At 38.2% G+C, this 24,868-nt stretch overlaps 2 protein-coding genes across 3 annotated transcripts; both read left to right on the top strand.

Moving 5' to 3' along the window:
* Positions 1–158: 158 nt before the first annotated feature.
* lipea (lipase, hormone-sensitive a) lies at positions 159–12,076 on the top strand. 2 transcript variants are annotated; one of them, XM_087786473.1, is made up of 11 exons: positions 159–202; positions 2,778–3,062; positions 4,222–4,506; positions 5,311–5,401; positions 5,497–5,642; positions 5,726–5,911; positions 6,853–7,005; positions 7,084–7,228; positions 8,134–8,361; positions 9,394–9,770; positions 10,550–12,076. In XM_087786473.1, exons 2-11 carry the CDS (start codon positions 2,823–2,825, stop codon positions 10,763–10,765), a joined length of 2,067 nt encoding a protein of 688 aa, XP_087642599.1. In that variant the 5' UTR covers positions 159–202; positions 2,778–2,822; the 3' UTR covers positions 10,766–12,076. The 2 variants fall into 2 exon arrangements, with proteins under 2 accessions (XP_087642599.1, XP_087642597.1); XM_087786471.1 differs by lacking the exon at positions 159–202 and having other exon boundaries at positions 2,754–3,062.
* A 130-nt stretch (positions 12,077–12,206) lies between these two features.
* On the top strand, positions 12,207–23,874 carry LOC148083297 (putative ATP-dependent RNA helicase ddx6). The gene is made up of 13 exons (XM_087786470.1): positions 12,207–12,352; positions 14,512–15,382; positions 15,453–15,557; positions 16,566–16,695; positions 16,786–16,932; positions 17,134–17,228; positions 17,306–17,428; positions 17,620–17,748; positions 18,585–18,701; positions 18,791–18,854; positions 18,923–19,024; positions 20,057–20,260; positions 21,039–23,874. Exons 2-13 carry the CDS (start codon positions 15,155–15,157, stop codon positions 21,047–21,049), a joined length of 1,455 nt encoding a protein of 484 aa, XP_087642596.1. The 5' UTR covers positions 12,207–12,352; positions 14,512–15,154; the 3' UTR covers positions 21,050–23,874.
* Positions 23,875–24,868: the final 994 nt, after the last annotated feature.

Raw genomic sequence — 24,868 nt, 5'->3', positions numbered from 1 at the left:
AAATGTATTTAATTACCCTCCTCGTGTGATAATGTTGCGTATTATTATTTAACTATACAAAAATAAAAATAAATAAACGTGTCTCCAGAACTCAGTACCTGTTGCATGCTAACTGGCTAACCTGCTCACATGACGTTACCCAGCATTCTACGGGGAAACGTCACAACAACTGACAGGAACTCGTCGAGGAGGATGTCGCTCGGTAAGAAAAACGACTTTAGATTTAACTAGAAATATATCCAGACAACAACAACAAAAAGCAAAACGACGCCTTTTTATTATCGACTCGATATGTTTCGGTTAGTTTCGCCGTCGACTGTCGTGTTAAAAGCAGCGAGTGACGCGTTGTTTCCGCCTCAGCAACAGGATGAGAAACACATGTTGAAACTTTAAAAGTTTCATTTCATTTATAAGTGACAATAACTGGAAATAGTTTCTGGTTATTGACTCGCACCGGTGAGAGTGTTGTTACCTGTGAATAAGCGTGTGTTTGTTTAGAAACCGTGAGACGTGATAGCCTCGATGGAAGTGATACCAGTGGACTTGTTGTCATCGAATTACACATCAATATTAAACAACAAATACTTTCGATTTGTTAACGAGTATTTTTAGACTAAGGTAGAATATATTCCCAGCGATTTAATTTATAAATATTTGTTTGTTCTCTTGACCAAAAGCTTGAAAAACTATAAAAAAAACACTTTGAATAAACAAGGAAAACATGTTTTCTTGCCCTGTGATAGTTGACGCCCTGTTTTTTATGTTGCAAGAGGGTCAAAAAAAGGTAAATAAATTAAAGCAGCAGCCCTGGTTTAAATGTTTGTTTGTCTGTATTTAAGGAGCTTATTACTAGCTTTTATATAAACCCAATCACAGCCGGTTTCTGGGAAAGTTTATTTTCTTTATTTTTTTTAAAACAAGGGTAACAGTTAAACTTCAACTACATATTTGACTGCCATTCTCGTATATTCATGTTTGAGTAAAAATCAAAAGATTCAAATACCTTAAAATCTCTTTTTTTTTTGTCAACAGTCATTATTGTAACAGGTTCATATTGTCAAACATTATTCTTCTCATCTTTATAAAAGTAAGTAAGTAAGTAACTTGTATTTGTATAGTGCTTTTCCAGACCAGGGTCACAAAGCGCTTAAACAATCAAAACAATATTCAATAAAGTATATATTTTAAAGATCAAGATAAAACTGATAACACAACAGGAGTTCCAGAAAATGAAGGAAAAGCCTGAACAAATAAGAACGTCTTAAGATGTTTCTTAAAGGAGTCAGTAGATCCATCAAGCGCAAAGAGAGAGAAAGATTATTCCAAAGCTCATTTGTTCTCTATGACTAGGAACAAGTTGCAACATACAGTGGCAACTATTTCTCATTAATTAAACCAAATATAATTGCATTAATTTCAAGTAAAAAAATATTTTTCTTCAAAAAATTTGACCGGTAAATTAAGAGCTTTCCGCCTTTTATCTTTAGAGTTCTTCTCCAAAACAGACAAGAGTCCTAACATCTGATCCTCACTCGTGAACAAGACCCATGTTACTCGAACTTCTTCAGCCATTCAGATAATTTGACCCCATTTTTGCTTTGGTTTAAAGATCAATAAAGATTACAGGGTTTTTGTATAAACTAGGTAGTGTTTATGCAGTAGCTTACTTTTGATGCACACCTGAAACCCTTATTAAAATACTGTGATCTTGTGTTATATTCTTTAGAGTAATCAATATTTAGTCTGAATAACTTCTTGAAATTATACCAAAAATGTGTTATTTAAAAAAAAATGAAGAATGTGATTTTAAATGGCGGTCACAGAGGCCTAATCTTATTGATCTTGATAAGATATTCAGTGTCAGTTTTCACATTATCACAAGGTTCTTGTAACAAATGTGCCATTCATTGAGGCACTGACTAAGGGGGGAAGAAAAAAAAGCTTGTGTCGTATTAACTCATAATGAATCCTCTCTTCCACAAATGACACCAAAAAATATTTGTCAACTGCCGCAGGGGGTTTGCAGAAAATATCAGAATATACTGGTTCACTTGTACTACCTTGTTTTGACTTCTATTAGAATCAGGCCTAGAAATTCCAATTCCAAAAAGTCCAATTCATCAGTACGATTATCAGTGTATAAAAACTGCTCCAAAACGTGCACGCCCTGAGATTAGTCTAACAGTCACTCATCATTTCAACACAAAAGATGGTGAGATCACAACAATGTGTTGACATTCTTAAATGCATGTTTGTATGTTGTCATGGCGACTGTTTTAAGTCCATGAAATTAATCATCCATACGTTTAATGGTAGGGTTTTGAACGGTAAGAGACGGAAAATGTTAAAGACGATAAAAACAAAAAAATGTAATGTAATAAAGGTTTTTAATGACTTTGTAATTTAACATGAATAAGGATTTATTATTTCAATTAAAAAGTTAATTATTGTGACATAATTTCATTGAAATATTACAATAGTCATATAAAAAAACGAAATAGAATTTTAAGAAGAGGTTTAAATAATTTAGATTTCATTTTTTTTAATGGTTTAAAAGATATGACCAGGAGCCACTAAAAAGAAAATCAGAAATAACATTTAGTGAGTGTATTTGTCTTTATCATATTCTTCCTTCCTAGAGAAAGGAAAAAAAAAAAGGAATCTGATTTCTAGGAACTATTCGCCTGTACTTTTCTGATTTGACCCTTTGACCCCACAGATAAGACGGAGCAGCAGATAGCGAGGTGTTTCTCATGACTGTCTTGCTCTGTTCGCAGAGATTAGAGCACTCTGAGGACGGCCGGCAAGAGTGTCTCGCCACCATGGATTACGAGGTCGTGTTCGCGACACTAGACTCCGTGTGCGAGGAGAACGTCTCTTCCCTGAGCGCCTTCGCCGACTTGCCGTCGGGCGCCGTCGCCAAGCGCCTGGTGACGTGTCTGAAGGAGATCCAGCGGCACGGCAGAGCGCTGGAGCCGATAGTCGCCGGCCTCTCCCTGGTGTTCCACCAGTACGACTTCGATGAGCAAACACCGGGGAATGGTTACCGCACTCTGGTCAAGGTATGGAAGACTTTTTATTCACAGTTTCACATTTTCATTCAGTATTTCAATTTTTTTTTACTTGTAATTAAAGCATAATTTAGTCAAGCTCAACCTCAAACGTTTGTATAAGTTACCACCAATCATGTGCTGTAACAGTAAATTCCTACTGTAACACAACAGTAACACAACATTCTTAAAATAAAGACAACATCTAACTCAATTTGTATTTGTTACATCTTCAACTATCTTTACTATCCTCCTGATAATTTGACAATACTACACTGTATTTATCAGTGAAAATGCATATCATGCTGGTTATGTGTTGATGACGCTTCATGATACAGTTGATGAGGTTATCATGATAGAGTGTCTTCAATTTGAATTACCACTAGATGTCACTCTCAGTTTGAAAATGATGCCAGGCTTCATTGAATTAGCAGATAAAAAACAAAGATTATAAAGTAAAGTACTGATAAAAAGACATGTTTGATTAAATCTAAAAAAAAAGGTGCTCACTCACTTATTTAGTAGTGAAGGTTTGATGAGGCTTCATGATACAGTTGATGAGGTATCATGATATAGTTTCTCTGTTTTTAAAGACCACTAGATGTCACTCTCTTCCTTATAATATTTGGCTCTGATCTAATCATTCAATAAAACCTGGCATCATTTTCAAACTGAGAGTGACATCTAGTGGTCTTTAAAAATGAAGACACTGTATCATGAAACCTCATCAACTGTTTCATCAACACATTACTAGTTTACCAGTCTTTCATTGTGTATAAAATAAACCACAACAAACACTGCACAAAGATTATTTTTAAATGTAATATAATTTTAAAAATACAAAAGAAAAAAAACCAGAAATATAAATTGTATTTAAATTAAAAAATATATATATAAAAAATATTTCAGGGGGAACTTTCAGTTTTTTTTACTTCTACTAGGGTCTCGTATCTTGATACAGTGTCTTCATTTTGAAACACCACTAGATGTCAGTCTCTGCTTCATAATCTGCTCTGATCTACTAATTTAATGAAACCTGGCATCATTTTCAAACTGAGAGTGACATCTAGTGGTCTTTCAAAATGAAGTCACTGTATCATGATACCTCATCAACTGTTTCATGAAGCCTCGTCAACCCATCACTAATAAACCCTTATCCTTTAAATTCCAGGTTCTGCTGACCTGCCTTCTCCACATCATCCAGAAGGGGCGCTACATCGCGGCCAATTACGCCGGGGCCTTCTTCCGCGCCGACCACAACGCCTGCGAGATGGAGGCGTACAGCAGCGCCCTCTGCCAGCTGAGGGCGCTGCTGCACCTCGCCCAGCGGCTGATCAACGACAACCCGAGCGGTCAGCTGTACGCCCTGCAGGACGGGGAGCTGAGTCGCAAGCTGGTGCAGGAGTACAGCTCCATGCACAAGGGATGCTTCTACGGACGATGCCTGGGGTTTCAGGTCAGTGACACATACACGTGGATACGGAAGTAAGTGAGTGGCATCGGAATATTGAGTGGTTGAAGTTAACATTTCACATTGTTGAATCTTTGAATTATCATTAAATAATTTAATTAACTAGTTGTTTATTTGCATTTCATAAAAGGTAGAATTTGTTTTTGTTGAATTCATTCTTTTTTTTTATCGAAAGTTTGATTTGTTATTTTAATAATATTTGAATTATTATATATTATGATTCTAAAGAACTTCAGCCAATCATGCTGGCACTATTACACCCATATTTTTATATTGAATTTAATAGGCTGCGAATTTGAAATTATGGAACTTAGAAAAGTTAATTTTCATTCATTAATATTAGAGTTCGAATATTAAACTCTATGTGAAAAAAATAAATTTAAGTGATTTGATTTATTTATTTTTTTCAATAATTTTAATTTCAATCTAGAAAATATTTTATTCAGTAATTTAAATAAATTATTTGATCAAAATTGAAGTGTTAAATTCAACCCTTTGTATTCTGATGTTACTGAAATACTAATGGAGCAAATATTTAAAATATTTAAACTTATATTTAATCTTTAGACTTAGATTGTATCATCTTGTTCTTTCTCTTTATTTCTCTTTGTTAGTGTTCTTATTTTATTTATTTTTTTATGAATAATTGCTGTATTGCTGTGGCTAATTGGAAAAAAACAATTTCCCAAAGGAGACCTCCTGAGGGACTAATAAAGTTCTAACTACCTACCTAACTACCTAATGCACACATGAAGGTATTTGTCTCACTGTTGTTATGATTCCCGTCAGTTCTCTCCATCTCTGCGTCCGATCCTCCAAACGGTGGTGATCAGCATGATCACCTACGGAGAGACGTACGGTAAACATCAGTCCGGCATCGGTGAGTCGTCTCCGCACAAGCCGGAGTTTTCCAGTTTTTTCTTCCGCCATTTTGTTCGTCACCTTCTGATCGATCTTCTGTCATCTGTGGTCCAGGGTTGGCGGCTCTCTCGCTGCTCACGTCGGGTAAATACCTCATCGATCCAGAGCTGCGCGGCACAGAGTTTGAACGGATCACGCAGAACTTGGACATGCAGTTCTTCAAATCCTTCTGGAACCTCACGGAGTCTGGGCTCATGAGAGTAAGCCGGGTCACGTGTTTTCTCTTGAATGTTTTGTTTTGTTTTTGACTCTGGCGGCTCGTTCGTGTTTTGGTTTTTTTCAGGGGCTCAACAGAATTGCCTCAACCCCGGTAGAGGTCAACCTGACCCTGACCATTCCTCCGGTGACCCTGACCCTCCCTCTGGCCTCTGACCCCAGTGTGTCTACGAGTGTGTCTCCTCCTGTCGCCCACTGGGGTCCCGGGCCGGTCCAGGTGCGACTGATCTCGTGGCGAGTTCGGGAAGGTCAGGTAAGACCCGACGCTAAGTAGATTAGCATGGAGCTAACACTGAAATACTCTGATCTATCACAACGTCTTTTGTTTATGAATATAACACCTAATATTTAAGATAACACAAGATATTCCTTTAGTCATCCAACAGTGGGGAAAACTGAGTTCAATTTAAGATTTTTCACCCATTTAATGTCATTTTAAATGCAAGTTTAACAGTGATAAATCAATACTTTTCCTGAGTTACAATCAATGATCTCTTTTAAAGGATGTTAACTACTATCACACACAATATCATAACATTTCAATGTCTGGATTTAAAGAAATTAATAATTAAGTAGTAGTTTTCTAACCATCTCGGCCACACGTCAAAGATGGTTTATGATGCTACACCTGACATGGAGGTCAGGACATCAGTCTTATAAATCGTATAAATTGACATTAAAAGTACATTTAGTACCTTTCAATTATCTGTTCTTGTGTTACAATAATTATTTTCACAAGTTCTCATATTGCTTAATTAAAGAAACCAGTATGGCCTGAAAATAAGTCCATTAATAATAATTTATTGTGTCTGAATAAACCTTTTTCTTTTTTCACTTTAGTTGTAATTTCATATATTTAAGGTTTCTGGACTAGATATGTAGTCATGTAAAAAGTGATTATAGCACCTTATTTTTCTTTATTTTACTGTCTTGTACAATGTTTGTGTTTGTTTGGACAAATATCAGAATCGGCTCTATTGGCCAAGAATATATCAAAAATATACATGGAATTATAATTGAGCTGTTTTTTAATTTTTCAGGGATTTAAGACATTTTATGTGCACAAAAGATGGAATCTTAACAGATATAAAGAAAATAAAAAATGTCCTCCATTTCTATATTTATTCCGATGTTATCTCCTGGAAAAAGGAGACACATATTGATTGTAAAATGTTCTGTTTATTCTTTTCCCAGGACAGCGAGGAGTTGTTGGCCTTCTCTAGCACCAACCCTCCTCCAATATCATCCACACAACTCCCCTGGGTGCAAACACAGACTCGCTCTCCCGGCCTGCTCATCCACTTTCACGGAGGAGGATTCGTGGCTCAGACGTCCAAATCGCACGAGGTCCAGATCTCTTGACTTTTACTTTATCGAAAATGTCTACCTGAGCAGTGATTCAAATAAAAACTTTATATCGTTCAGAACTATCTCCGGAGCTGGTCGAAGGAACTGGACGTCCCTGTTCTCTCCGTGGACTATTCCCTGTCGCCTGAAGCTCCGTTTCCCAGAGCTCTGGAGGAGTGTTTCTACGCTTACTGCTGGGCTCTGAGCAACTGTCACATGTTGGGTGAGTTCCTGTGGTGTAGTGCATACATTTCTGTAGTTGATGAGGTATCATGATACAGTGTCTTCATTTTGAAAGGCCACTAGAGGTCACTCTCAGTTTGAAAATGATACCAGGTTTTAATTCAATTAATATACCTAAGCCAGAGTTTATAAAGAAAAGAGTGCCATCTTGTGTTCTTTCAAAATGAAGACACTGTATCATGATACTTCATCAGTTTTTTCATGAAGCCTCATCAACCTATCATATGCATCTCTTTGGGTCGCGGGGGCAGCAGCTTAAGCAGAGAAAAAATCACGCACTTCTCCGAGTGCACTGGTTTAAATGAACATAGATAGTGCACGTACTTGGCTAGTACTACATTTTTGACATATAGTACTGTCTCAAAACAAACACTGCTGCTACACACTTACTGGAAATTACTCTATAGCTTCTTCTACTACTTTTTAACACTGATTGCAACCAGTTGTTGGAACTCTATCAACGACTCTTTTCTTCAATTGAAACAAGTTATTAAGTTGTGTTTCATCGTGTTATTATTGTTGTTGTGTTGTTTTGTGGTAAAATTAGTGCTTTCTCAAGACATTTACGTCGGTATCTGCTCCGAAGACACGTCGTCAGTGACGTAGCTTTTGTTTAGCTTCATCTACGTCACTAAGATGGCGGCTGTTAAGGGTGGAAAGTGTCCATCGATCCACACTCAATTTTCTGTCCAATTGAGTGCTCATTACGCACTACATTTTCGCACACTGCTCATTGTGACAGACTTAAAATATTAAGTGTAAGTACACGATTTTGGAAACACCCCCAGACTTTCCTCGCCTCAGCTACTTCGTCCAACTCTTCACGGGGCAACCCAAGGAATACTCAGACTAGTATCTACATAGTATTACTCTCTCTCTCAACAGGTTCCACGGCTGAGCGCGTGTGTTTGGCGGGCGACAGCGCCGGAGGAAACCTCTGCATCACCGTGTCCATGAAAGCCCTTTGTAACGGCATCCGGGTGGCCGACGGCATCGTGGCCGTCTATCCCGCGACCTTGCTCACCACAGACGCCTCGCCCTCCCGCCTGCTCACGCTCATCGACCCACTGTTGCCTTTGGGTGTTTTGACGAAGTGCATCAACGCCTATGCCGGTGAGTGTGTTTCCACGTGAGACTCTGAATTGTCGTCCGACTTGTTTTCTCAGCCTCATCAGTCAGTCTTAGCAGGAACGCTTCAAAGTAAAACTGTAAACTGAAATGAAACCATTGTTATCGAGTTCTGAGTAGGGTTTGTAATTTATACATACTTATTTAATATTTATTAAATTTGACCTTATACAAGATCCCCCACCTTAAACCTTTACTGGGACATCATTGCTATAAATGTGAATTTTGACAAATGGTTTGGGAAACTATTACAATCTTAGATCAGGCTGACACACACACAGATAACTTATTACTATTATATATTTATAAATTATAACTGTGGTAACTGAGAAAGTGCAATTTTAACGTTGGTATTAATATGGGTGTTTTTCTTATCCCTGGATTACTGTTTTCACTTTCCATTAAGTTATTTCTAGGGTTGTGTATTGGCAAGAATCTGGCGATACGATATGTGTCACTAAACAAAGGCAACATTATAATATAGTGTGATACTGTAGTAACAAGTATATATGGGTATTATTGTCCAGTACTTGACTCTGGTGTCGCAGAATTTACAGACCACATGACTCTTGACGAAGTCGTAACTGCTTTCATTTGTTTTGAAACCAAAATATGTCCAAACCTCGGCTTTAAAAGTTGCTGAGTCGATTGTAGCCTCTTGTCCTCAGTCATACTTAAGATCTTTAGCTATTTTATTCTTCCTTTAGCTGTAAAAGACGTAATGACTGCTGCCATCTAGTGGCCAGAAGTTTAATTGCAAGACAAAAATGAACAAACGCTGTGAATATTTGAACATAAATTGTAAATAACAAGTCAAATGATTTTTATTTTATACACACTTTATTGAAATGTAAACCATAAAAGAACTATGATACCAAAAAGTGTAATTTGAAAGATAAATAAATAATATCGTTTACAGTACCTGTGACAATAATATGCATCTACTCAGTACAAGTAACAAGTAACAGTAAAATACATTTCCATTTAATGATGCTACTCTATCTTCTGGTCTCCTAGGAACAGACTCTGGCCGAGTCCAGCCGGTCCTCGGCACCAACACCCTCAGCTCTATGGGCCGAGACACGGCCGTGCTGCTGGGCGACCTCACCCAGGGAGCCTCCAACTGGATCCACTCCTTCCTGGACCCGACACGAGCAACTCGTCCTCTGTCGTCCGCTCAGAGATGGCTCGAAGCTTCTCGGAACTCGAGGGCCGCCCTGGCGTCTGAAGCCGAGGAAGACTGCGTGGATTACCCGGAGGACTTTAAACCCATGCGATCCGAAAGCTGGGCGTTCGTTCACCCGACAGCTTCCCCCATTATCAAGAACCCGTTTGTGTCTCCACTGCTGGCTCCCAACAACCTTCTGAAGGGTCTTCCGCCTGTTCACATAGTGGTAAGAACACATAGTTTGATATTTTCATTTTGGTTATAAATTAAAACACATCTTTTTTATTATTTTATCATTGGAATTAGGATATCAAACTCTATGTGTTAAAGTTTCGTATTCATTTTGAATTATACATTTCCTTTGCTTTTTAGTGAAGAACAACTTTTATGAGATCAGTTTCTCTATCATTTATGGGTAAGCTGAGCCTTACCTTACAAAAAGAGCAGATAAATCAGGTCACGTTGTGTGAAAACTGTACCTGCTTGAGACCCTGGCTCCTTGGCAATGGTTTAAAAGATATTAGCTGCGATATCACTTTAACAGTGTCTTTGTAATAGTCATGAAGAGTAAGCTTTACAGGGTGTCGAGTAACACTGCAGGACAGACTTAAATCTTGATTTTGATATTGGCTCTTATTTCATTTAATTATGAAATGAATTCAAATTTCAGTTAAAATTGCTAATCTTAGGAGCTCACCGAACAAAATGGTCACAAAGGGTTTGGAATAATTCATGAATTAAAGTTCTTGTTAATGGTATCTCACAAGTCCAGTATCATGATACAGTGTCTTCATTTTGAAAGACCACTAGATGTCACTCTCTGCTTTACATTATTTGACTATGATTTAATAGAAACTGGCATCATTTTTAAATCTCTAGAGTGGTCTGTCAAAATGTACACACTGTATCATGATACTGTATCATCAGCTGTTTCATGAAACACATCCTAAACACCGTTCATAAATCAATGATCTGATTCCACTGATTGTCTCTGTTTCCACTCAGGCTTCGGCTCTGGACGCGTTACTGGACGACTCGGTGATGTTTGCCAAGAAGCTGAAGAGCATGGGTCAGCCGGTGAGCCTGAAGGTGGTGGACGGCCTGCCGCACGGGTTCCTCAGTCTGTCGCAGCTCTCCAAGGAGACGGAGTTCGCCACAGAAATCTGCCTGGAGCGAATGAGGGAGATATTCCGAAGTCCAAGCCTACGGACGGAAAGCTAAGTCGTGACGACTCGACGTGGTCACATGAGCTCGAGCGTCGCACCGAGAAAAGACTGCAAATGTCTTAAAATCAGGGCAAAGTGCATTTATGAAGGATGGTTTACTTTCTTTTTAATTCCCTGTTGTTTACGAGACAGTAGTCCAGCGCACATGGATACAAATAAACACTAATTTAGATCAAAATTAAGGCTTTTTACTTTTATATCTGACATTCACAGTGCAGACCTCTGCCAAGCAGCTCCTTTACTCAACCAACATTATTGTCCTACATTTCTTTTATTTATATAATTAGATATTTCTTTAGTAGGGGTGTTGGCAAATATTGATAGGGCTATATACTGTATATATATAGCAAATTTCTTTTTTCACGATAATGTATTAATTTATTATATTATTATATATTTAACAGCGCTGTATTGATTAAGTTTGTTTAGGGTTTTTTTCTTTCATATCATATTTTATTTTATCATAGTTATTCTATGGTTTGTTTTTCAATAAAATGTTAATGGTAATATTGTATTTACTATTAACATGCAAATATGAATTGCGTTTGTTTATTTTTGTGTTTCAATTAAACTTCCAGGCACTATATGGCAACAGTCATTACTTCCTCCACAGCTAAAAGAACAATAAATTCACCCAGGATCATTCCGGCGATGACTGAGGACGAGAGGATACAGTCGACTCCAGCAGCTTTTTGAAGCTGATGTTTGGACATATTTTGGTTTTAAAAACAAGGGAAAGCAGTTACGTCTTCGTCAAGAGTCATGTGGTCTGTAAATTCTGCAACACCAGAGTCATAATTCAATTGAAATCTAATCACAACTTTCAGTTATTTTGCTGGAAGGCAGATTAAAATCAGGAAAAACAAGCTTCTTGGCAGAGGTCCCCAAAAACAAATAACTTATCCAGAATTCACAGTCATTTTAAATCTGTGTATCTGCTCTTTAATTGTCACTATAATTGCACTTTATACACATTCATCCATCACAGTTTTTTTACTTGACTCTTAAGGAGAAAAGATGTAAAATAATGTTTTGCCTTGAATCTGTTATTGTTGTGTTCTTCACGGTCGTCAAATGTTTACAACATCAACAAGGAGGCCTTCACTCTGTATTGACCAGCAGTGTTTTTATGTGAAGTTTACTGTGTGACAATTGATTATTTAACGTTTATATTGTTTTTTCTAACTCAGGGAATTCAACTAAATGTGTTTCTTTTCAAGTTTCCTGCTGTCACTCATGTCTTAATAAAACTTAAACTATTCTAAAGATCACCAGCCAATAAAATATATGTCTTTTTGAAATCAAATGTGGATAGTTTTGCTCTTTTTAATCGAATAATAATATTAAAGGTGTAAAAGCAGTGACAGTTGGCGGCCAGCAGGAGGCTCCACATCACTTCTGGGTCAACGGCCACTTTTGAACAACAACCGCAAAGAAGACGAGACGCAGAAGGAAGGCGACCATGTCGATGTGAAACGAAACACAAGAGACGTTTTATTTTACGCTTAAATTGCCCATTAACGCCGAATGCAACGTTTTAAAACCATATCTAACAACTTAGGTTGACGAACAACATTATTCGGTGAGTCGCAGCTTCTTCTTTTTACACCTGCAGTCATGAGCTAATCGTGCTAATGCTATTGTTGTTCATTTTGCGATCGATAGCGAACATGTTGGTAAGATTGGGCTCCTTTGTTGTTTGTGTGAACTTTAAAATGACGATAATAATTCCATCCGATTGTTTCGCGTAACATTTATAGATTTGGCTCCAAGCTGGTGTTTTTGTTGACAAACACCGAGTCTGCGTTTTCTAGCGTCATTTTAATCGGTGACGTGTTTTTGTGTTTTTGCGTTTGAAAAACGCGAACACGGTGAGAAAATTGACTTCATGTTTTAAAGGTGAGTTTTAAGTTAAAATCCCACTTGTACCGAGGTTAAGGTTAAATTCGGTAAATATTCACGTTTTTTTCACTTTTGACGTCATAATTTAAGCAACGATCGCTGCTAAGAACCGCGTTGAATGAATTTATATACATGTTCGTTCGAACATTTTTAATCTCTTACGAGTCGAGTTTTTATAATAAAAAGCAAAATAATAGTGTTTTGACTTTTGGAGTATAATAGAAAATATATATAAATTAAAAAAAAAAAAAAGTATTAAAAAAAAAAGTGTATTTTCGAATAATACTGAAGAAATGCGATATAAAATAATTGATACAATTAATTGAAATAAACATTAATCGCCCAAAATGTCAAAGTAAACACGTACCTAGTCAAGGCTTGTTTTTATTTTATTGCATTAAAACATAAAAATACTAGTAAGTATTTAGTAGTTCTTATCGAGAGTGAAATTAATGTTACTTTAAATCCAAATACATATTATTGTATTATTAATACCAAGATAGAAATGATAAGCATCTTATAAATCTTTGCCTCATCGGCAGCAAATAACACATTCAAGTTTAAAAAAAAAAAAATCGAAAGTATTTAATGGAAGTAAAAGTTAATTTGCTTTACTCAGGGGATTGTATAGGAACGTGTAGTATTTGCGTTGCTTCATGTTCTTTGTGGATCTGTTCAGTCGTCGATATTAGACAAACTTTTTTTGTGAGTGATTTTAAATATTCTTTTATTCAAAACGATCTTTTAGTCACTCTCATTTGTCAATGTATGTCATTTTGTGGTCCTTTGTTTGGATCTTGTGTGAGTTCAAATCTAATTTTGTATCTTTATTAAAAATAAAGTTAGTAACTTTCAATGCATTTTATACCGGATATTGTACCCATACACAACAACAGAGTCCCAACGTTACCACACGTCTCATCGGTGTTATCTTCTTTCCTGTCAGCTGTGGTGATTCTTTGATATAGGCAGCAGCACAGATGTTGCTGTACACAATAACATATTTAAGTACCAAGACTTTTGCAGAAGTTCATGGTTTCTTTAGTCAACCATCTTCTCTGTTAGTAGTGGCGATCTTTCGCTCCCTCTGCATTTGGTGGAGTCTACTGACCTTTAAGAAGGATCTTAAGACCTTTTTATTTGTGCTTTTTCTTAATTTTCTTAGGGCTTTGGTGTTTGTCTTATGTTGTCTTGGCCTTTTAAAGTATGTATTTTAACTGTGTATTGTTTTGATTGTGTAAGCGCTTTGTGAACCTGGTCTGGAAAAGCTCTTTACAAATAATAATGACTTACTTACTTACAATAACTAAAATACATTATTGTTATTTGGTTACATAAATGTAAGTTGATTTGTATTACAGCTCAGCATCATCTGTTTCCAGTTGCAGTCTGGTTACTTTTTTTTTCAACTTTTTTGTTTTATTGAGTTTGTAAGTGTTTACATTTTTTAGCAAGAAATCCCACCACATGTAACAAATTCAATGCCAGTGTTTAAGACAACATGACAAATATGATTGTGATTGAAAATACATAAACATTGTTAATTTCACCCCATCACAATCATTTTTTCCACCACATTAATTTCCAGATACTTTGTTGACAATTTAAATCTTTTTCTGATATCACTTTTCATCATTTCTTACTTGGAGAAGGGTTTCAAAATGTTTTCTTGTAAAAAAGAATAGTGCTAACCTACTTATCTGCAGCAAGTTAAAATGTAGGTTTCAACGTCTCACTGTATTTGGTTAAAGCTCCTACTGGCCAGAGTTGCCATCCAGCCCTTGTGTTTGCCTCATGCGATCTTACTTTACCGAAGCTATTTCTTGTACTATCTTTCAGTTTGCTGTGGAGCGTGTAAATCACAGTTGCCCAACAGTGTCCGGAAAGAGAAGATCTACTTCCTGAATGTGAGAGGGAAATACACAGACTACAGACGACAAAGGAGTATAAAGACTTTTTTTTTTTTTTATTCGGATTGGATAACCTTGTTTTTTTTTTTTGTTTTTTTTATTCTAAATGTTTTTTGGGAAAAAAGACTATTTCATGACAGAAACATTGATCAGTGGGGCTAAGTTAAAACTGAGATCACATTAAAGTTATTGCTCGGTTTCAAACTGCCGACGTTCTACTTCAGGACTGGACTGCTTACATTCTTGATCACGTATAATTTTCTATATTGTGGTCAAGGAAATAATTGTAAATAAATTCAGGTTCCTCTTCTTTTTGAAGAGTTGTGTAAACAGATTTTTTTGGGAGTGTTTAGCGTGTGTCAGTCTCTGTTGTTTAAGGGAATCGAGCTGCACATGCCTGTACATATGTAAAAAAAATTGAATCTTTTTTTTTTTGTTCTTGACGCTTTGGACTAAGAAGATAACTCTTTTCTTTATCAGAGGTTTCAAACCTTTTACGTTTGAAGGAATTTTTTGATAGAGTAAACAAAAAACTTTTATTAAAGCAAAAGAAAAGCTTTTTTTTTTTGGAAATGGCAACAACGAGGAATGACAACGTTGGGCCAGTCGTTTTGGGGCTGAACAAACAGAACGGGCAGCTCAGGGGATTAACCAAACCAGCAATGCTCCTGCCAGCTCCTCCGACACAAGGGGGCGCTCACAGAGAGGCTGGATCTTCTCAAGAAGTCGGGGTGAAGTTTGTGGAAGACTGGAAGAAGAGTCTGCAGCTGCCGCCCAAAGACCACCGCATCAAGACCTCTGTGAGTCCATGATCTAGTTACTTACAACACAGCTGTCGGTTTACATTTTACAACAACTTGTGTTCTTCAGGATGTAACGTCCACGAAGGGGAATGAGTTTGAAGACTACTGTCTTAAACGGGAACTCTTGATGGGCATTTTCGAGATGGGTTGGGAGAAACCATCACCCATCCAGGTACGATTTTTGTTCTTCACAGCTGACTTGACGACACATTGGACCCTTGTTTAAGTTGAATCTCTGCACTTGTTAAATTTTCTTTACACTGGTTAAGAATACAGCCCTTTGACTGTATTCACGTGGCCCTCATGAGGTCAAAGATCATGTAGAAGTTAGAGATGAACCGATCTGACTTTTATGGTCCTGATACCTGGGTTTTGATTATCCACCGATATCGATCTGATACCAGTGTTAAAATATTAACTTTATTGTGAGAAAACACTTGTCATGCTCTGTTTAATTGAAGTGTGTAAATGTTTACCAGCTTCTTAAAAGATTCTGGTTGGATTTTAAAGTCTGTTTGCCCTATAAGCTGCAAATAAATGAAGACAGTGTTGGTGTATCAACACACTTTTCCACGGTGCAAACAACCCTGCAAATGTCAATCCTTTCAAGTGAACACAAATGTTTCACTACACTTAAGAAAAATAAAAAATCATTATTATCCCAGTTTTGCTGCATCCCTTTACAAGGTGTCGGCTCTTCTTTTGCGCCCTTGCCCCTGTTTTATGTCGAATCATATGTGTTTACTTGCTGCCCACAGTGTCGTTAAGCAAACAATAATAAATATTTTACCATCACCAACCCACAAGACCGATCAGCATTAGTGGTGATAAGTGGTTTGGTGAGGCTTCATGAATCAGTTGATGAGCTATCATGATACAGTGGCTTCATTTTTGTAAGACCACTAAATGTCACTCTCAGTTTGAAAATGATGTCAAGTTTCATTGAATTATTAGATCAGAGTCAAATATTATAAAGTAGAGAGTGGCATCTAGTGGCCTTTTAAAACTGTATCATGATACCTCATCAGCTGTTTTTATTAGCCCTAGATAACCCAGAACTATTGGTGATCAACCCTCAGTCAATGACTTTCGTCATTAGAATTTTTTAACCATGAACAGCTGGTAACAAACTCGGTAATACGTGAGTCGGGGAGTTAACATGTGTTACCTTCTTTCACAGGAGGAAAGCATTCCAATAGCCCTCTCTGGGCGGGACATTCTTGCGAGGGCCAAGAATGGAACCGGGAAGAGCGGAGCGTATCTCATCCCCATGCTGGAAAGGATTGACCTTAAGAAAGACCACGTACAAGGTGAGTTCCTCTCTGTGACCATCGCGCCCTCGAGAGAGTCCAGTGTGATGGACAATGCTCTGAAGGTTATTCTCCTCGTCCCCTTGTTAGCGATGGTTATGGTGCCGACTCGGGAGCTGGCTCTGCAGGTGAGCCAGATTTCCATCCAGCTGAGCAAACATCTGGGGGGAGTCAAAGTCATGGCCACCACTGGGGGAACCAATCTGAGAGATGACATCATGCGTCTGGACGACATTGGTGAGATTAGCAGCAGTTTGCAGTGATAAATACATCTTATGGGTAGATGAGGATTCATGAAACAGCTGATGGGGTATCATGATACAGTGTCTTTATCTAGTGTCCTTCCAAAGAGAAGACTATGTATCATGATCAGATGTTTCAAGAAGCCTCAACCATTGCATTTTCACAAATGGTAATTACCTCTCGTGTTTCCATCAGTACACGTGATCATCGCCACACCAGGCAGGATCTTGGACTTGATCAGAAAAGGTGTGGCTGTGGTCGACAAAGTCCAAGTGATGGTGATGGACGAGGTAAGCGACTCGGTGCCCAGAATATATTCTCAAGTAACATTCCTGATTTAAACAAATACGTTTGTTGTTCCCCTCAGGCTGACAAGCTGCTGTCTCAGGACTTCCTGGTCCTCATCGAGGACATCATCAGCTACCTGGCCAAGAACCGACAGATCCTGCTCTACTCTGCAACCTTCCCCATTAGCGTGCAGAAGTTCATGGTGAGAACAAAGTCAAATTTTTCACACCGCTCAGCTAAAAACCGGTGGCCCGGCGCCACTTGGCTCGCCCTGCCACGCAATGCAGATCAAACTGTTCCCTCTTCCCTTTTGGCCGGATTTTGTTTTGTCATTTTTTGGCCCGCTGCACTTCTTCTGCAAGTCCCATTTATTCCTCTCTTCCCCTCGTGTAGAGCAAGCATCTGGAGAAGCCCTACGAGATAAACCTGATGGAGGAGCTGACTCTGAAAGGCATCTCTCAGTTTTACGCCTACGTCCCCGAGAAGCAAAAGGTTCACTGCCTCAACACGCTTTTCTCAAAGGTAACTGCTTTTCATGTTTTCAAGTGATCTTGAGTGACTATTTACTTAAGATTTAACACCCAAAATGAATCATCTGTCTGTATCAAATTATACAAATTCCATTATGAGTAGGATTTATTTTGGCCAATTTATGCTCAGTATTTTCTGCCTGTGGCTGCAAAATAGCATCTGCAATCTGTTTTAAGCAGATCTACAGCAAACGACTACAACTTCAGTTTAAGCAGCAAGATTGCATTTGTGTAGGCATTAACGCAATGATCAAATGTTGATGAGTCTTTGTGAGAATGAGGCAAGTTAATGACCCAAGTGGCGTATAGTCGGATGTAGACGGTGTGTGTCAAACTCGGATGTTTGACTTAAAGTAGGTTGAGGTTCATGTTGCTATCACAACCTGTAAAGATGCTATATATATATATATATATATATATATATATAAAGGAACAGACATTATTGACGTTGAAGGAAAATAAGTGTGTTTGAGTGTTTGCTTGAAGACGATATATTGAGCCTCCAAGAATAATAAGACAATATCACATTCGGAATCCTACTTCCTGTTGGATAAATATACTTCTTTTTCCATTAACTTTCAAAAATTCATCTGCTCTCACTTAATAAAACCCCTCAAGATTCGTCCCGTGCTGAAATCGTTAATTTGTTTTAAGTTAAGAGGTGACTAAGCAAAGAGGTGTGCAATGAAACTGTGTCTCCATTGACATTTATTGTCCAGCAGGGGGCTGCAAAGTATTTTCTTGTGTCCTTAATGACCTTTCAGTCAAGAAACCAACATTTCTTTTTTTTATGTTTTGTGTGTTTCTCTTTTATTGCCACTTCTGTAGCTCCAGATCAACCAGTCCATCATCTTCTGTAACTCCACTCAAAGAGTGGAGCTCCTGGCCAAGAAGATCTCTCAGCTGGGCTACTCCTGCTTCTACATCCATGCCAAGATGATGCAGGTCAGAAGAGTGTGAAGATTCTTGCCACTCTTGTCACTTTGGTTATAAAAAAAAAAACAAGATGAATCAACTCATGCTTCTTCCAACAGGAATACAGGAACCGTGTGTTCCACGACTTCAGAAACGGGCTCTGCAGAAACCTGGTCTGCACCGGTGAGTTTCTCCTTCTTTATTGACGTTAGTTTTAAAGTTTTATTGACACTTCTGCTTCTGTGGGACAGATCTCTTCACCAGAGGCATCGACATCCAGGCGGTCAACGTGGTCATCAACTTTGATTTCCCCAAGAATGCCGAAACTTACCTCCATCGTATCGGGAGATCAGGTATGTCTCTTTCATTTCAAACAGGTTTTTCATTTACAATTTCATGTGAATGTTTAGAAGACGCTTTTCTCCAAAGAGACTTACAAGCAGCTCTCTGGCTCACCATCATGAGCAGTCAGTGTTAAGTGTCTCGCTCAGTGGCACAACTACACAATCTAATCCGAGGCAGGATGAGCCTGCAACTTGTTAGCAAATAAACTGTCTCAGCTATTTCACCCCAAAGATATATATATGTAGTATTGTCGAGTACTTGACTCTGGTGTTGGAGAATTTACAGACCACATGACTCTTGACAAAGTCCAAACTACTTTCACTTGTTTTGAAACCAAAATATGTCCAAACATCAGCTTAAAAAGCCGCTGGAGTCGACTGTATCCTCTCGTCCTCAGTCATCACCGGGAACTAATTGTTCCTTTAGCTGGGGAGGACTTGATGAATGCTGCCATCTCGTGACCAGAAGTTTAATTGCAACACTAAAATTAACAAACGCAGTGAATATTTGCATGTTAATTGTAAATAAAATATTGAATTGTTACACAAACTCTAAACCATTAAAGAACTATAGACAGAAAGAAATGTTTTTGAACCAAAAACGATATCGGTATCAATATTTTCTAACATCGCTAGTCACATCGCAACTTCACAACATGGAGCTCTTCACGTTGAGTTGGGTTTACGTTTTTCTTTGTTTGATGGACTTTTATGAACTAGTCACGATGTAAGAACATATCTGGACTCTAATACAGCCTCTCATTTTCTTCTTCTTTTTTTGTTCAACTAAGTCACTACATTTATTTTACTAAACCTTCTTTCTTAGAGGGGAAAAGTACAGATTTTTATCGTGCAAAGGGATTAGAAGAATCAAAATCATCAAGTTCCAGATCTATCTGGTTTGAGCAAACATTTTTAAAAGCCTTTAAATCTCAGTTGTGCACGAGCCACCGACCACATCAATAAATGATCAGATTGGAAAATCCATTCCTCTTGCGAAACCGGAGCACACAATCAAACCGTTTTTCCTCCTTTACTCAGGCCGGTTCGGTCACCTGGGCCTGGCCATCAACCTGATCACGTCGGAGGACCGCTTCAACCTGAAGGTGGTCCAGGACCAGCTGGTCACCGACATCAAGCCCATCCCCAGCAGCATCGACAAGAGTCTCTACGTGGCCGAGTTCTGCCAGAGCAGCAGCGAGTGGCAGGACGAGGACAAGCGGGACGGAATGGCGCCGACATCAGGTGAGAAATGAACAGGAGGTTGAAACGTGAGACAGTTGATGATGGCGCTCATGGTTTTATAATCTTTGGCTCATTTTCAAACTGAGAATGAAGACACTTGCTGTGTCTCAAATCACATACTAGCATACTAAAAGTTAGTATTTTTAGTGCGTTAGTGCGTCTCAATTCTTAGTACGCCAATTTAGTGCGCCATGCACACTAAATTGGCGTACTAACACGCCCACAAAACTGAGCATGGTTCGATGGACACTAACCGCACTAAACAGCCGCCATCTTAGTGACGTTTTAAACGGAAGTTACTTCATATACAAATGCATATATATTCATATACTTACAGGTGTATTTTCCGCAGCAGTAGAAGGATAAACACGTCTTCGGTGCTGATACCAGCTTAAATATCTCGCGATTATTTAGATTCTCATATTTTTTCTTTATTTATTTTTCCAAACTTGCAAAGCGTGCTGCCAGCATGTGGCGATAGCGTTCAAACAGCTGCTTGAAACATCGTTAAATAGAAGTAGAAGAAGAAGCTGTCATGTGATTTCCGGTTAGTGTGTAGCAGCAGTGTTTGATTTGAGACATACTATCTGTGGAGAATTTGCGTACTAGTTAGTATGTACACTAAACTGATGCATACTAACTTCTAGCATACTAAGAGTAGTATGCGATTTGAGACACAGCTACTGTGTCATGATACCTCATCAGCTGTTTCACGAAGCCTCATCGACCCGTAAACAGTTGTATAAGAGACGCTAACGTGTATATTTCTGTCTTCTAGCCGGACATTAGAACTCTTGGCGCTCTAGCATCGTCAGCCGTTTTAAGAGCTCAACCGCTGATCAGGAAGTTCCCTTTTCCATCCCTAAGCTTCTTACCTTTGTTGTCGCCCGTGTCGTAAGTAACTGTTTTGCACCACACTCCCCACTGCTAAACCTCGGTCCTCGACCACCGCCGTGGTCACCAAGTGCCTTAATCTCCTACTCATGGACCCACACCACGCCGTCACCGTGCAGACGAAGCACAGACACAACACATGAAGACGAGCAAATCACGTGACGGGAAGTGTTTTTATTTAGGCGTCGACGAGGATAAAAAAAACAACACAAAAAAAACACTGAAGGTCTGTGAATCCACTAATAGTTTGAGGGACATTGTTTTGTGTTTTCATGTGCGCGTGACAGTTTTTTTTATATTTGACAATGAACAACATTCAAATCTGCAAACATACAATTGGCTTCAAATAAAAGTTTAAAAGTATATTTTATTCTTTATAATCCAACATAAATATAGTTCAATCTAAATAATGGTCGAGTGACGAGTTTGGTGCAAAACAGTCGAACTTTGTCTCCATGTGACTTCAATCCAAACCTGTTTTTTTTTTTTGTTTGTTTGTTTGTTTACCATCGTTTTCGGGAACATTCGATTCTCCGTCGTTAGAAGTGTGTGAATGTATCTCTTGTCCTTGCTGCACATGGAAACTCCAGCAGAGCTCCGAGTGCGTCGGCGAAGCTCCTTGTGTGTGCGAGCACAACTGTAGCAACTCTGAACAAGGCAGCTGTGACTTTTGTCCAACAATGGAAAACGAAGGAGGAAAAAAAAAAAAAAGTATTTTGCTTTAAAGACTTTTTGTTTTGTTTTTTAAAGCAGGAGACTTTTTTTTTTCATTCTAGAGGTCGGGCCGGGTTTATGTAAAAGCCAAGGTTTTCTTCGCGACTGCTATTTGGTGCTTAAAAACAAGGGCGCACAACTTGATCCAGGAGACAGTATTTACTTTCCTTTTAAGTCCTGGCGTGAGGTCACCGTGCTTCTAACACTCTCTAAGCAACAATCTTTCACCCGAGCGGTCACTGGAAAAAGGTGTTGGGAATCATTCTTGAAGGGAGACTCATGGTTGTTTACACTCTTCCCTGCATCCACTCTACTGTTGTTCCTAAAACCTTTTTGTTAGTTTCTTTTTATAGAATGTTTTTTTTAACCCATTTTTGTGTCAAGGTACATTTTTAATTTGAAGTAGAAATCCATAAACTAGTCAAAAATGTAAAGCATTAGCTTAGAAATTCGTTTGTAGTCGTTTATATTTCTACTATTATTCTCGACCCATAATGCAATGTGATTTGCCTTCCGCCACCTACTGGTGAGGAAGAGTATTGCTCTAAATTTCCAACGAACGCGGAGAAGATCTGCCGTTGATCGATCGGCTTCTATTGATCCAGTCGCTGTAAGCTCGACAATGGCCCATTATTCCAAGATAATACTTCATTGAATTGAACTGAACCTGCGATGTTTACATGGTTTATAACGTCAACAGTAGAGTGGATTCTTCTTAACAATAGTTTGGCTTCATCTGGGAAGAAGTTTTTGTTTTGTTTCTTCTTTTCTTTTTTTTGTTAATGGATTATCAGGATTGAACAAAACCAAAAAAAAGTGTGATGTGTTGTTGGCTGAGAGAGAGTGACTGAGCTGCTTTTCTAGCTTCTTTCTACTGTAACACTGTCAACAGGATTTGGATTAGGATATTGGAAGAAAAAAAACAAGTAATTTGAAACTAAATGGGTGAAATAAAACCAAACAGTAACCAAGTTCTCCCATAGATGACTTAAAAAAAGGTCAGACCAGTTCGAACTAGTGACGTTTTTGATCCGCCTCGACATATTCTCGACGCCAAGTAGTTTATTAGGATAAATAAAGAATGGTTTGTGGAACACAGATTAGATCTTCCTATAATCTTTCAGAGACTCAGAGTAAATCTTCGTCTATTCAACAACTCCTGGTTCTGAGAGGAGTGATCTTCACTCTGATGCATAAGCAACATGCCGGACCCGTCGAGGAGTCTCGTCTATCTACCTTGGAGACTACTAGGAAGATCATAGACCAGCAGGAGAACCTTGATCTCCTCCACTCTGGCAGAGGAACCTCTGAGACAAACATCATGTAAATGAGCAAAAACTAGTAAACGTGTGCGGCGTCAGCAGCCAAACACTGCAAGAGAAACGAGTTTAACTTAAATTTAAAAGTAATATTATCCCTTTAAAAACTCTGAGGTATTTGTTTTTTAGTCATTAGAGCATCTTCTTACAATCAAGATGCTCTAATGAAGTTTCTGAAGTCGCAGAAAAAGCTGTATGTATGTGTGTGTGTATGTGTGTATGTATGTGTGTGTGTGTGTGTGTCTGGACTCCTTGAGCGGTCAATGGAGCTCACAGTGGAGGTCGAAGGGTCAGAGGTTAAATTGGCTTATTTTTTGAAACGTCTCAGGCTCTGTAGGAACCGATTTACTAAAAGTCTATTAAATTCAGATCATTGGCGATGATTCAATTGGACGATAAGTTTCACTGCAGTAACGGAAGGAAAAAGGGTCTTTTAATTTTTTTTTAATAAACATTCCTTCAATGTTTTTTTTTTTTTAATCCTTCGATTTTCAATTTTCATTTTCTCTTTCCATGGATCGAGAAACGAGGTAAACATGTGTTTAACTTCAGACTAGGTTGACTTTTTCTTTCTTTTACCGTTTTTTTTTTTTGTCGCCACGTCTCACGATTATGTTCGACTACTGCCCTCTACTGTTCTAAACTGAAAAGTGATTCTAAATTGAATAAAATTTGTTCTTAATTCGACTACTATCGTTTCTGGTCTCGTTCTTTTTACAATTGTCAATAAAATAACGTTATCTTATCCAGAATGAATCTGATATAAATGTGTTTCTTTTTGGTCATCTCAGACATCAGGATTTGAACCAGCAACTTATCTTGATCGTCCACCCTGTCACCTGTTACACCCTACCTGCACTAGGGGGGGAAGTTCTGGTAAGAATGTGGCAAAACGATTAGTATCACGATACAGCGGCAACGATACGATATATTGTGATACTGTGGTAACAAGGATATAAGTGTAGTATTGTCGAGTACTTGACTCTGGTGTTGAAGAATTTACAGACCACAGGACTCTTGACGAAGTCGTAACTGCTTTTATTTGTTTTGAAACCAAAATATGTCCAAACATCAGCTTTAAAAGCTGCTGGAGTCGACTGTATCCTCTCGTCCTCAGTCATCGCTTCATTTCCCTTTAGCTGTGTTATTTTTGATTGAAGCTACTTTTTTTTACTACATTATTAAAAACAAAAATCTACCTCTGTAGAAAAGCACTTTATTGTTTTCATCGCTTTCAAATTAACATTTTATTATAGTTTATCATAACTATTTATATGGTTTATATTTCTATCGAGTGTGTATAATTAATTCAATTTTTAATTTACAATTAACATGCTCATTCATTTTTATGTTGCAATTAAATTTCCACCCGCTAGATGGCTGCAGTCGTTACGTTCTCCGCAGATAAAGGAACAATGATATCCCGGGGATGACTGAGGATGAGAGGATACAGTGACTCCAGCAGCTTTTAAAGATGATGTTTGTACATATTTTGGTTTCAAAACAAATGAAAGTAGTTACGACTTCGTCACGAGTCATGTGGTCTGTAAATACTACAACACCAGAGTCAGGTACTCGACAATACTGCAAATATATCCGTTACTACAGTATCACTATATATTATATCGTTGCTCCTGAATAATATCACACCCCTAATTATTTTTTTTGGCCTCTGAATATT

The sequence above is a fragment of the Callionymus lyra genome, chromosome 3 (assembly GCF_982586985.1).
Source record: "Callionymus lyra chromosome 3, fCalLyr1.hap1.1, whole genome shotgun sequence".
In the NCBI taxonomy this organism is placed as follows: Eukaryota; Metazoa; Chordata; class Actinopteri; order Syngnathiformes; family Callionymidae; genus Callionymus; species Callionymus lyra.
This window is presented reverse-complemented; position numbering and strand designations above follow the sequence as displayed.

What these genes read in the sequence shown, in the direction of transcription:
- lipea (XM_087786471.1), top strand. Translation starts at nt 2,754, where the DNA reads ATGACTGTCTTGCTCTGTTCGCAGAGATTAGAGCACTCTGAGGACGGC. An exon ending in GACGATGCCTGGGGTTTCAG is followed by an intron (nt 4,507 to 5,310) that starts GTCAGTGACACA and finishes GATTCCCGTCAG; the next exon opens with TTCTCTCCATCTCTGCGTCC. An exon ending in AGACGTCCAAATCGCACGAG is followed by an intron (nt 7,006 to 7,083) that starts GTCCAGATCTCT and finishes TATATCGTTCAG; the next exon opens with AACTATCTCCGGAGCTGGTC.
- LOC148083297 (XM_087786470.1), top strand. Translation starts at nt 15,155, where the DNA reads ATGGCAACAACGAGGAATGACAACGTTGGGCCAGTCGTTTTGGGGCTG. An exon ending in TCAACACGCTTTTCTCAAAG is followed by an intron (nt 17,749 to 18,584) that starts GTAACTGCTTTT and finishes CCACTTCTGTAG; the next exon opens with CTCCAGATCAACCAGTCCAT. An exon ending in CCATCGTATCGGGAGATCAG is followed by an intron (nt 19,025 to 20,056) that starts GTATGTCTCTTT and finishes TCCTTTACTCAG; the next exon opens with GCCGGTTCGGTCACCTGGGC.